The sequence below is a fragment of the Typopeltis vanoorti genome, chromosome 5 (assembly GCF_054136105.1).
Source record: "Typopeltis vanoorti isolate ZY-2024b chromosome 5, IOZ_Tvanoo_1.0, whole genome shotgun sequence".
Classification (NCBI taxonomy): Eukaryota; Metazoa; Arthropoda; class Arachnida; order Uropygi; family Thelyphonidae; genus Typopeltis; species Typopeltis vanoorti.
The window spans coordinates 92,921,364-92,934,504 of NC_143553.1; the positions used below are offsets into that span (position 1 = coordinate 92,921,364).

The 13,141-nt window shown below is 33.7% G+C and overlaps 1 protein-coding gene across 1 annotated transcript in view; it reads left to right on the forward strand.

Annotated features, from left to right (window-relative positions):
- The window catches only part of LOC150106653 (transmembrane protein 184C), a 200,380-nt gene extending 189,529 nt beyond the window's left edge, over positions 1-10,851 (forward strand). The window contains exon 10 of the mRNA XM_090393251.1: positions 4,003-10,851. Coding sequence (XP_090249377.1) covers positions 4,003-4,244 — 242 coding nt within the window. The 3' untranslated portion in view covers positions 4,245-10,851. The remainder of the gene's footprint in view (positions 1-4,002) is intronic.
- The last annotated feature ends 2,290 nt before the right edge of the window (positions 10,852-13,141 follow it).

The following is a 13,141-nucleotide window of genomic DNA, read 5'->3' on the forward strand; positions in this document are numbered from 1 at the left end:
CATTACTACTTTCAATCACTCATATTTTGTGCACTATCATTCACTGCTTCCACTACATTCTCCTCTCCACAATACTTTGACAATCCTGCCTTATATCCTTATTATCAGTCACTGTATTCTTTCTATGAATAAATTAAACATATTCATATACATGCACACTAGTGTTTCACTAGAATTTAAACTGCTGGTATTCATATACATGTACACTAGTGTTTCACTAGAATTTAAGCTGCTAGTATTCATATACATGTACACTAGTGTTTTACTAGAATTTAAGCTGCTAATATTTTTGTTAACATCAAACTCAAATACTGAGACATTAATAGTGTACACTTTTAAAAATTGAAAAAAGAAAACAATTGAAAATTTCAGTTACTTAAATTCTTCATTATCATCAAAGTCCTGCCATGTACCTCAAGGGGTGTATAGGATATGATAGTACTACATGCAAAATTTACATCATTACTAACTTCTTATCTACAATTTTCCACCAAATCAGTCTGTTACTTGTCAAGACTCTGACATTATCAGAACTTATATTTCTGTCTTCTAAGGCACTTTTTACTGTATCAATCTACCTATATCTTGGTCTTCCTCTGGGTTGTTTTTCTGCCAACCTGGCAGAGAACATTTGTTTTGCTCATCTTTCCTTGCCCATTCTGTTTAAGTGACCATACCACCTGAGATTAGCTTTGCTAATATATTCCTGGATGCTGACAATGTCAAGTTCTTTCCTAATATCCTTGTTTTTAATATGATATTGTCATTGATGCCATCTGTTCACGCCTCAAATCTTTCTCAGGACTGTCATATCTGCAGTCTCTAGTCAAGTGTTTTACTTCTGACCCAGCTCTCAGATCCATAAGTTAAAACTGGTTTGAACACCGTCTTGTATACAGCTAATTTAGTGTTCCGACTAATTTCTCTCTTATTCCTTATGAATTTATTCATTTGACTTCCTACCATACCAGCTTTGTTGACTCTGCTGTCTATTTTCATATTTAATTTACCATCTTCACTAAATATCATGCCTAAGTAGCTGAAATGTTTTACTTGTTCAACAGGTTCTCTATTCACAATGCAGTTGACATTTTCAATGCTTCTGCCTATTTTCATTGAAAATTGGAGGTCTCATAGTACCTTCAATGAGAATTTTCATTGAAAATTTCATTGAAAGTTAGCAATATTGATGACCTTCATACTATATTTGTTATTGCTGACCTTCATACCATATCTATTACAACAGTTATTCAATTTGGTCAGGAAATCTTGCAGACTTGTAGCTGATTTATTTAGAAGTATAACACCGTCCACATAAAGCAAAGAGCTAAAATTAACATCTCCAATTTTGATATCATGTTTAATACCACTTTCTTTCATAATGTGATCCATATAGATAATGAATAACAGAGGGGATAATGTGCATCCTTGTCTCACACCAGATTTAACATTAAACCATCTTTCTGTACTTCCTTCAATTTTAACTGCTGACTTACAACTCAAATAAAGACTAAGTATTACTTCATATAATGCCCCACTGACACCATATAACTGTAGTATTTTACCTTGTCATATGACTTTTCCAGATCTACAAAAGTTAAATACAGATCTTTGTTATATTCCCATGATTTCTCAAATATTTGTCGTAAAGTGAAGGTCTGATCCTGGCAGCCTCTATTTGGCCTGAATCCAGCTTGTTCTTCACCAAGCTTTTCTTCGACAATTCTTCTCAACCGTTTCTCAAGTATACTTGCATAGATCTTGCAAGGAACACTCAGTAGGGAAACACCTCTGTAATTTTCACATTCAGTTTTATTTCCCTTTTTATATATGGGTACTATGAGAGCTCTACTCCAATCATCGGGAATTTATCCCTCTGTCCAAGCCTTCAGAACTATGCAGTGCAGCCACTGTAAGACTTTTATACCACCAAAATAATATCAGGAATAGATGATATTAGACCATTTCTGGTTTAATATCATCTATTCCTGCTGCCTTTCCACATTTCAAGCCTTTGATATTTTTTCCTACTTCAAGTACGGATATATATATATTCCTGAATGTATGCCTGTTGAGTGTTTTTTACCACAGTGCTATCACTGCTCCATACTTCAAGGATATCTTTTTCTTCAGTTTTTATGTCACCTTTATCATCTCTAATTCCTTTTACAACACTCTTTCCTATATTTCTGAGCTTCTTCAACAGCCTCCAGAATATCTTGCCACTTCTTGATATTTATTTTCTATGTTCTTACCGAAGTCTTCCCATGACTTTTATTTAGCTAGTTTTACACAGTGTTTAGCTTTCTTACATTTGTCTCTGTATTCTCTAAGAGCACTAGCTGACTTATTTGCCAGTAACTTTTGATATGCTTTCTTCTTTTCCTTCACTGCCTCTTTAACCTTCATGTGTCCACCATGATTTTTCTATCCTTGCAGACAACCTCACCACATGCCTCTCTGGCTGAATCAATCAGAGTTTTCTTCAAGGCTTTCCACTGAATCTTCAAGGTTTGGTTCCTGTTCTCAAACTCTTTCATTTTTTCTTCAATAATCTTTGTGTATTTTAGTCTACAGTTCCCATCTGAGAGCTGCTCAACTTTTATTCGCTTCAAAACTTTCTTACAAGTTCTTCTTTTCAAAATGAAATTCAATTTTATCCTGCTCAAGACTAAATAGTGATCACTTCCAATTTCAAATCCTCTGTACACTCTGGTGTCCTGCACCAGGGAGAAAACATCATTATCAACATTACCATAGCTACTCGTTCGCCTTGATTCATTGCCTGAGTATAAAATTTGTATTTATTGCTCAGAAAGATCTGACTAGTTTTTGTCTTTTTTTGTTTCAGTCACTCCTATTATATCAATCTGGTAATTATCCAATTTCTCAGCTAGCTCCATTTCAGGCTTCTTATGTTGATAGCACCGATCTTGAACTCTGGTGATGTTGAGTTGTGGTGTGTTTTCAGATTTGTTCCAGTAGCTGACTTTTCGCTGTTTGCCCTGGTTCCCTGCCAAAAACAACAGGGGCCTTATTTAACTGGGTGACACCCCCAGCTGGCATGAAATTCTGTCATGTTGTGCCATCATTTTGTTTAAAATACAAAATGGTTCAAGCCAATAAGAATACAATTTGGTCTGCTAAATTTATGCAAGTATCCCAAATTGCCAGCCCATCCTCGTTCGTTCAGTATCCAGGTAGATACCTAACAGAGCGCACCGAGAAGGTGAGGATTGGACATTAAGTCAGAAGCCCTGGTCGGTTCTTCACATTCCTTTAAAGTCTGTGGAGATCTCCTCTCAGTTATACAACTTTGACCCTTAAGCACCCCTACTTAAATTCTTGTGAAGTATTAATGGTATAGATAAGTTAGCAGTTAAATTATTTATATACTCACTTCTATAATTATTAGTATTACAATACATAAAGATTACAGTGACTATAATAGCATCACATGCTCTGTGCTCATGCATAGCACTATATGACATGTGAAAGATAAATGATTAATGGCTGGGATTATTTAGGGGAAAAAAAGTTTAGTTTCACAGCAGTCAACTTGGACATGAATACAGCATATACTTATTTATAAAGTAACTCAGTTTTAATAAGGGAATACCTTGAGTAGACATAATTATAAAATTAATAACAGAAAAACTCACGTAAAAAGATTATTTAATAGTATATTTTTTTATTTATTTTATTTTTTCCTGTGATACACAGGCAAAAATTATACTATTAAATAATCTTTTTATGTGAGTTTTTCTGTTATTAATTTTATAATTATAAAGTAACTGAACAGTAGAAATCTTTTCATCTGTTACTAATTAAACTACAGAATATATTTCTATTTATTTTTATGATGTGTTTCATGCCAATTAGGCTGTAAGCTTGTAACTCATTTTTGATGAAAGAGATTATATTTTTAATAATTAAAATTCTCCAAAATGCCTTACTTTTTTTTTTACTACATTAAGGTGTATATCTGATTATTTTGTCTAGGTAAAAAGGTAAAGATGACTGTCTCGGGAAGACACACAGTAATTAAGGATGAAGAAAGGTGTCTTCTGGTATCACCACCTGGTGAGGAACAAATGAGATCACAGTCAGTAATAGGAAGTTATGAGAGTATTGCAAGTAGCAGTACACATGCCCTTACAAATACCAAAGTTACCTCTCCCAAACAGTGTTCTGAATGTGAAGCAAATGAAGACATTGTAGATTTGAGTTCTGAGATGCATTAAAAAATTTAATCAATTGCTATTCTGTAAAAACATATAATTGTATATTTCTTGCTGTGTATTTGTTGTAGTATGAATGAAGACATGCAATTTGATATTCTTATACACAGTTCAGCTGGAGTTTTGTATGGGGACCTGCAGTAGTTTTTATGTGTATGTACTTATTTGTAAAGACACTATTTGGAGATTATTTTTAAATCTTTATATATAGTATGGCTTCATATGAAGAAAAGTTAAATTACAGTATAGTAATTGTTTAATTACTAAAAGTATTTTTGAGATATCTATAACAGAAATATTTTTCTCAAGATTCAATTCTAAAACAACTGCTATTTAAAATGTTTTCTTGCCTTTTAATGAGGATAGGAGTATTTTATGATTATTGATATTTGAAAATTTTTGAGAAAGTGATGTGGAGGCAGTTGACAAAAAAAAAAAGTTTTATTTTTTTTATAAATGGATAATTAATCCACAATTAGCATAAAAACAAAATTCTTTGTTATGTTTGGTTATTCAGAATAGGTCAACCAGCATTTCAAATGACATGCCTCATTTCTACATTTTATTATTCAGGAGCTCCCTGGAGTCACGTGACTTATCATGGGAAGAGACCCATTTTAGACAACAAAGACTGTCGTGTCATTCACTGTCTGTACTTTCACTACCCTATCAGGCAATGCATTACATGGTCCATGCAAAAAAAAAAAAGCTTCTTTTCAACCTCTTATTCACCATTTACTTTTGCAACTTCCAGGGATTGCTGCTTGTTCTCTCCATTTTCCATTGTTCTACCATAAAAAAAAAAAATCTCCTAATGTCAATCCTGTAAATACTTCACAATAGCTTAATTGTCAGTCATATTCATCACTTCTTCGGTTTCTACCCACTGAGCTCTGCAGTTTGCATACTTATGTGGCATCCTGTCAAATGGCTTTGCAAAATCCAAAAAAAAAAATAGTGATAATGTTTTTCCTTCATCACCCACTTTTGTTCATCAACCTCATCAACTACTTTATAATAAAAGGCTGATATTACCATGATCTCTGGCTAATTTCTCCAAAATCTTAATAACTGTAGAAGAAATGCAAACTGGTCTACAGTTTATTTATTTATAATAAATGAGAAGGAATTGTTTTGATGCCTCCATTCTCCATTCATGTCACCCTTATGGAATGGCACTATCTCATCCTTCTGCTATTCCTTGGACACTTTCTTAATAGCTAAAATTTCATTGAATAGCCAGGTTAATGGAGCCATCAGTTCATTAGTTTATTCTCATAAAATACATTAGGAAATCATATCTGGTCCCAGTCCACTTATTATTCAAAATACATTCTTCTCTGGATCAGAGATAGATGTTTAAAGTGTTTCCACTTGGTTATACTATAAATTAAAGATGCCAAGAAATTATATTTTTGGTTTAATCCTTTATCCAAGTGTAAGCAAACAAAGTTTGCACATGGAGTAACTGCACAGGCTAATGACTTCACATTACTTGCCTTAGTATCCCAAAATGCAAAGCACATTTCCTTACAGGCATGTATACAATTGGATAAAGGATTAAACCAAGATTATAATTTCTTGACATCTTTAATTTATAGTATAATCAAGTGGAAAAACTTTCAACATCTACCTCTGTTCCAGAGTATATTAGTAATAAGGTGTGACACCTTTTGGCTACTTGTATATGGATATGGAAATATGACTTCTGCATTACTTCAACCTTCATATCATTTCTAGGTCTGGCTCCCACTGATGAGATCTCAATAAAGGTTGAAAGAAGAAGACCTCATTGGGTTCACCCAAAATTTAGAAGTTAAAGACTTACCAGTGACACTTCAATAATCATAGCATCTCCTTTCGGCAATGTAACTAAAGAATTTAATTTGCCTCAGGCAAATTAAATTCTTTAGTTACATTATTAAGGTTTTAATAATGTAACAAATTAAGGTTTCTGTTTTTCCAAGAAACATACTTTTGCAGATATAAAAATATAAAACGTTTAACAGATAGATATCCACTTGTTTCTTATTGGAGCTTTGGAGATTTAACAGGGCTGGAGTAGGAGTTGTTATTCTTGTCTCCTTCCTTGGGTCATTCTTTAATATCCAAAGGGATGCAGAAGGGAGAATCTTGACAATAGATTGGAGAAATACTGTGTATAATAAGATTTATAAATGTTTATGCTCCATTCAATGGAACAGTTAGATGAAAATTCTTCCAGGAATTGGAGCCCTATTTATATGGTCCCACTACATCATAGCAGCTGGAGACTGGAATTGTATTGAAAACCCCACATTAGACAAAATAAGAGGACACCCCAGGAATGGAAAAATGGGATATGCACAGTTAAAAATATGTCTCAACAGTACTCAGCTAGTAGACATATGGAGGATTCACAATCCTAATCTCCAGGCATGCACGTACATGAATCAAGGGTACTTGTATTAATCGAATTTATATCTCTTCTTCCCTCATAAATTAGGATAATTCAGCTAAAACACCTTGATATCAACATGTCAGATCATAATCTAGTTCTACTTACGTTCAACTGCATGGAAAAAGTAGAGATCTCTTCTGGACCATGGAGACTTCTACCAAATTTTCCATTAATCTTCACAACTAAATTCCAGACCTTCTGTTTAAATTGGAATAATGTTACCTGAAATTGTGAAATTGGGATATGTGGTTAAAATTCAAAGAAGCAGTAAAGCAGAATATCATGGAATGGGGAAAGGAACAGGCTTTCCTGAAAAGGAAAAAGTTGTGAAAGACTTGCATAAAGAGAGAAGCTGGTTCATAACAAACCAATGCAATGATATAGAATGTAGCAATATCATTAGAAACATTAACATAAAGATAGAACTGGAAAGACAGAAACAAGAAGAAGAAAGAAATTTTAAGATAAGAATACAGCAGCACTTAGCAGATAGCCCTTCAGCTGCATTCTTCAATAGACAATTCACAAAATTTCGCAAAGAAAGGAATATCACTCAAATCTGCATTGATAGAGAAGACATGTCCATCACTCACGACATCGTTGACTCTTTTCAAAAACACTACAAAAATCTGTTTGAAGACAACAGTACTGTTGGAAATTATAACTCTTGGAACATTAATGGCTTTCCTGTTTATATCCAAGATGGGCTTGACATCCCCATTACAGCATCTGAAGTTGCCACAGCCTAAAGAATGCCAGAGACAAGAAAATCACCAGGACCTGATGGTCTCAGGATAGAACTTTATCGCGAGGCCTGGAATTTTATTCTTACCATTCTAGTTACACTATTTAATTCCTTTCTCTCATCAAGACACATACCAAGTGAATTTGTAGGGAGCCATACTGTCCTCATTCCTAAACCTAATAGAGATCACACCTTAATCAGCAGCTGGAGACTATTCTCTATCTAATACTGACTACAAGATATTTTTCCTCATTATCAATAACAGGCTCAAAGTGGGAATGAGATACATAATTAAAAGCACAGCTGTATGGAGTACCAGGTCGAGCAGTAGAATTTAATCTATTTCTGCTACGTGATTTAATCCGCTTAGTTAACATGATGGAATGGGGAAAGGAACAGGCTTTCCTGAAAAGGGAAAAAGTTGTGAAAGACCTGCATAAAGAGAGAAGCTGGTTCATAACAAACCAATGCAATAGTATAGAATGTAGCAATATCATTAGAAACATTAACATAGAGATAGAACTGGAAAGACAGAAACAAGTAGAAGAAAGAAATTTCTTCTACTTGTTTCTCCACATGGAGGATGTGGAATCTATTTCTACTTGTTTCTCCACACTGGAGGATGTGGAATCTCCACATCCTCCAGCAAATTGGTATAGGTAAAAACTGCTATCTGTTATCAGAGGGACCTATGTCAATTCAACTATCCGCATCCAAGTTAATGGGTTCCTGTCAGATCTGGTAAAAATTCAAAAAGGAGTTAAGCAAGGTTGCCCTCTTAGTCCACTGTTCTTTGCATTGGTTCTTGAACCTTTCTTACAGGAAGTCAACAATACACATGCTGTGCGAGGAATAACAGTTCCTTCAACTGTGAACAAAAATAAGGTATTAGCATATGCTGATGATGTAGTGGGAACTTTGAAGGATAATGATTCCATATATATATTTTTTGGTATTTTAGAAAAATTCAGCAAAAGCACTGAGATAGAACCCCTCATTATACTTGGAATTCCCCTCTCCACTTACCCAATATTACCAGTTCAAGAACTTTGAAATGTTGGAAGACTGGAAAATAGGGCTACTCTCCTTTTCTTCTAAAGCTATAGTACTCAAAACCATAATCTTTCCTGCTCAGTTGTACATAATAAATATTACAGACATAACAGAAGCCGAAGAAAAGCAATTATATAGTAAGTCTCTGCAATTTTTTTGGTCCAGCCGATACCAAGAAGTTAAAAAGGAATTTCAACTATTAAAGAAGTATGGAGGATTTGGTCTTCCAGTCTTAATCTGCTATTTAAGCAATACAGCTTCTAAAATGCATAAAATATTGTAGACTGATTACACGTGCAGACCTTCTCCGTTACTGCTTGGGTTTACATCTTCCCCTGTTTGGAGTTAATGATTATAAAAGTCCAAAAGCTGAGATTGTTCCTGAATACTACAACACTCTGTGCTTAACTCTAAGACTGCTAAAACACTCTTGAAATGATATTCTTTCCATTAAAAAAGTAAAATTTGGTAATAAAGAAATCTTTAATCTCTTTTGCTGTGAAGTTCCACAGCTGGATATGGAAAACAATATTTTGTTTCATGACTTGAAGTTCCAAGGATACCCTAACAGGAGGGAGGGATCTTGCTTGAAGAATTGCATATGAGAACTGATAGCCTTCCAGTCAATACCATCAAATGGAGGTACTTTAACATTGGAGATCCAACCTGTTACCGGAAACAGTAGAACATGCATTCTACAGTTGTCCTCTTGCCCTGCATATTTGGAACAGATTATGTAATGTGTTGGGAATTCCATTACTTACAACAGAACAGATTATTTTTTTTACAATACCCACTGCCTGTCAGCAATCAGGAGAGAATTTTGATTTTTATAATGAATGAATTAAAATACTTTATGGAAGGTTAGAAAGAAACATGGATTTGAAAACCAGCAATATGACATCCAAATGCTTTATAATATTGTATTGTGGAAATTTTATTGTTTAGTCAGACGATTTTTGTATTTAGAAAGAAGCATTCTAGGAAATATTAAATTTATCATTAGATGGTGTAGACCACCCACATTATGCAATATTCACCAGGAGGGAGATAAAATTCTGTTTATTCTTGCTATGAGAGGTTTTTTAAATAGTTCCACCCTCTTAATTCAATGTGGTCTTATAGTCAATTGCAGGGATGACTGGAGAGCAATCCCAGGCAGAAAAGGCCAACTCAAGGCAGTTAACCCAGATGGGGCTAGCCACCTGGGTATCAGTCATCTTTGTGCTTTAGTTTCAATTGGTCTTTTGGTTGTTCATCTATATGAGATTGGTGAAAAAGGAAAACTGATAGCCTTTGGCTATATGATGATGTAAAAGAGCTGAGGCCTTTTCTCTATCTCTCATGCTATCTATCTATCTTTCTTTCTCCTAATACTATCAGGCTTTCTTTCATCTCATACTAACTATCCTAGGCCTATGATAAGCAAACTTTACTTTTTCACCTCAACAAAGGTCGAAACTAGTCTTGATAGTGACCCTTCCCATAATGCATGCCTCTATATATGAGTTGCCCAGCTGTAAAGTTACCTCATGAGCTAACTTTGTTTGCTTACACATGGATAAAGGATTAAACCAAGAATATAAGTTCTTGGCATCTTTAATTTACATTCTTCTCATGCACTTCTTCATGGGTCATTTGATCCCCATTTCCATCTAACAGAGTGATCTACAGTCATCTACCCACAATCATTCTCTTCCTATTGGCCACATAACAAAAGAATTCCTTAGAATTTTCATATTCTGGCAGCTAGTTCCTTCCCATCTTACGATAGGTTAAATGACCTGTCATGGCCACAAAATGTGGCTTCTTGGAAACAAACCAGATTACTGCTTAATGCAACCTGTCTGCATTGTATACTGTGCCTGTAAATTACATGTTCTTTTGGCTGGTTAACCAGTTTTGTGGGAGGAAAAATCCCAGTTTTTAGGCCGCCTCTGTATGAGACTAGCAAAGTCACCTTCATTAGAAAAGCTCTGATAAAGGTTCTTCACATTCTAGACAAGATTCAAGTACTGCTTATAATAGGGCAGTTAAATCTATTTGCACTGTCTGTTATATCTGTGAATTGTGTGTATTCTTCTGGCTGGTTTGCGTGTTTTGTAGGGTGGAAAACCTGAGTTCTCAAGACGAAAAACTTACCACTTCTATATGAGATTGGTAACTTACCTTCATTTGAAAAACCCCAGTAAAGGTTCTTCACATCCTGGATGGGATTGAATCCAGTGTTTCTGTCCTGGGATGAAAAAGTGTCAAATTTATTATAATTTTTATAACTTTTAATTTTAGAAAATGCATTCATTTTACTAAACAGATTATAGATGATGGTTAAAATTTTATCATGAATTAAAATATTTATTGACTGCAATGAATGCAATGTTATTTGTTATTTTATGCATCTATTTGTGTTTCTTTTAATTGTATTATGCTGTATAATTATGTTGACAATATAATATCAACATATTACTGATATGACTATGAATCGAGTGCAGTGAAACAGCCACACATAAATAGACAGCTGCTCTAAGGCTGTTCATTCACAGAATTATCCCTCTTATCTTGGTGGTTCATTAGTTAAAACAAAAGATACCACCAGTAAGTAGCCAACTGACTTTCATGCTGTTTCTGAAGTAACCATTTTTCATTTTTACTTTTAAATTTGGATTGCATTTGATAAGATAAAACTTATTTCTAATATTAATTTTTATAATTTTAGCATTTTCATTTTAGTTTTTCAGAATTAAAATAACCAGTCTACACTTTTGAAACAGTTTAAGAAATATAAAAATGAGGAAGCAACTTAGTGCATTTGTTCAAAGCAAATTCATATAAGCGATCGAACACTACAAGACTGATGAGCCATTTAGAATGTATGCAAGAATCACATTTTAAAAAAAGTGATGAGGGAAATATTGAGCCTTCAAGTAGCTGAAAAAGATTTAAGGTTGATCATGTAATATAACTTTCTTGTAAAACAAGAAGTGAGATTGTGTGTAGATTGGCTGTCGAAGATGGAATTTCAATTCAAACAACCGTGTGTAGTTCTTTTATATGCGAATTAGTTATAAAGCAGAATTATGTATGACCAAAGACCCAGTCAAATATCTTAAAGTAAATTTTTGACCTCTGTGAACATAAATAGGAAGAGTAAATATCAAAAAAAAAAAAATATATCAGATCACATCTTATTTTGGATGAGTGGGCCAATATCTCAGTATTGCTGTTAATTCAGATGATGCAAAATTTTTTAACTTAGAATTAGTTCATATATCTGGGAAAATATTCATCAACTGATTGATAATCAAAATATCTTGGATATGAAGACAAATAGAGCAAGGGTGATTCTGAAATGTGGATGTGAAAGCTAGTTGAAAATTTAAACTGCCTTAATTATGCCATTTATTTAACAGTTATTGACATATTTTATAAAAAATATAATCAATAACAAATATATTTAAAAATACAAATTAAAGATACCAAGAAATTATATACCTGGTTTAATCCTTTATCCAAGTATAAGCAAACAAAGTTTGCACCTGAAGTATTTTCAGGACTGGGGCAACTTGTGGTAAAAGTGGGCTTTTATGACTTCACATCACTTGCCTTAGTATCCCATAATGCAAAGCACATCTCCTTGTGTACATGTATAATGCTATGCATTATGGGAAGGGTCACTACCCAGACTGGTTTCAACCTTTATTGAGGTCTTTTCAGTGGGAGCCAGACCCAGAGGTGATACTAAGGTTGAAGTATGAAAATATGACTTGTGCATTATTTCAACCTTAGTATCACCGCTGAGTGATACTAAGGTTGAAATAATGCACAAGTCACATAAGGTTGAAATAATATTGAAATGTCTGGGTAGTGACCCTTCCCATAATGCATAGCATTATACATGTCTGCAAGGAGATGTGCTTTGCATTATGGGATACTAAGGCAAATGATGTGAAGTCATACCACCTTCCATGAGTTGCCCCAGTCCTGAAAATACTTCAGGTGCAAACTTTGTTTGCTTACACTTGGATAAAAGATTAAACCAAGTGAAAAAACTTCCAACAAAATACTTAAAAATAATTTTCAGAAGTGCAATTGTATAGTATAGTCTTGGGAACAGAAAAATAGCTGAAACTCAGAAACACCCTAATCCAGTGTTTCCCAAACTTTCGGTGCCCGTGTACCCCCTTTTAAAATTTTAGTAACCTCAGTGTACCCCCCCCCTCAAGACAAAGGCAATCTGAGAAAAATTACAATATTTCATTCAAACACAAATAATTATAAAGATATTTTCTTATTATTTGTATTAGAATAAATTACAAACTTGTGAAATAATTTTAATTATTAAATGCATTTTAGTTATACAAATCCAAATATATATATATATATATATATATATATAAGAACAAAAATTATGAAATTTAAATTTTCAATAAAAAAAAAATAGTTTAATGAGTTAACTTCCCAACAGAAATGGAATTTTCTGTTAGGAAGTCATTAGTTTGGTGAAATCCGGTTCTGTGTGTGTTATTTTTAGCAACTGGGGTAAATGGAACCATGACAAGAAGACAGCTCCTTTTTTTTATTTTTCTCTTGTAATTGTAATTAAATTGTAATGGTCCTCAACAATTGTTGAGGACCATTACAATTTAAGATATGAATGATTCT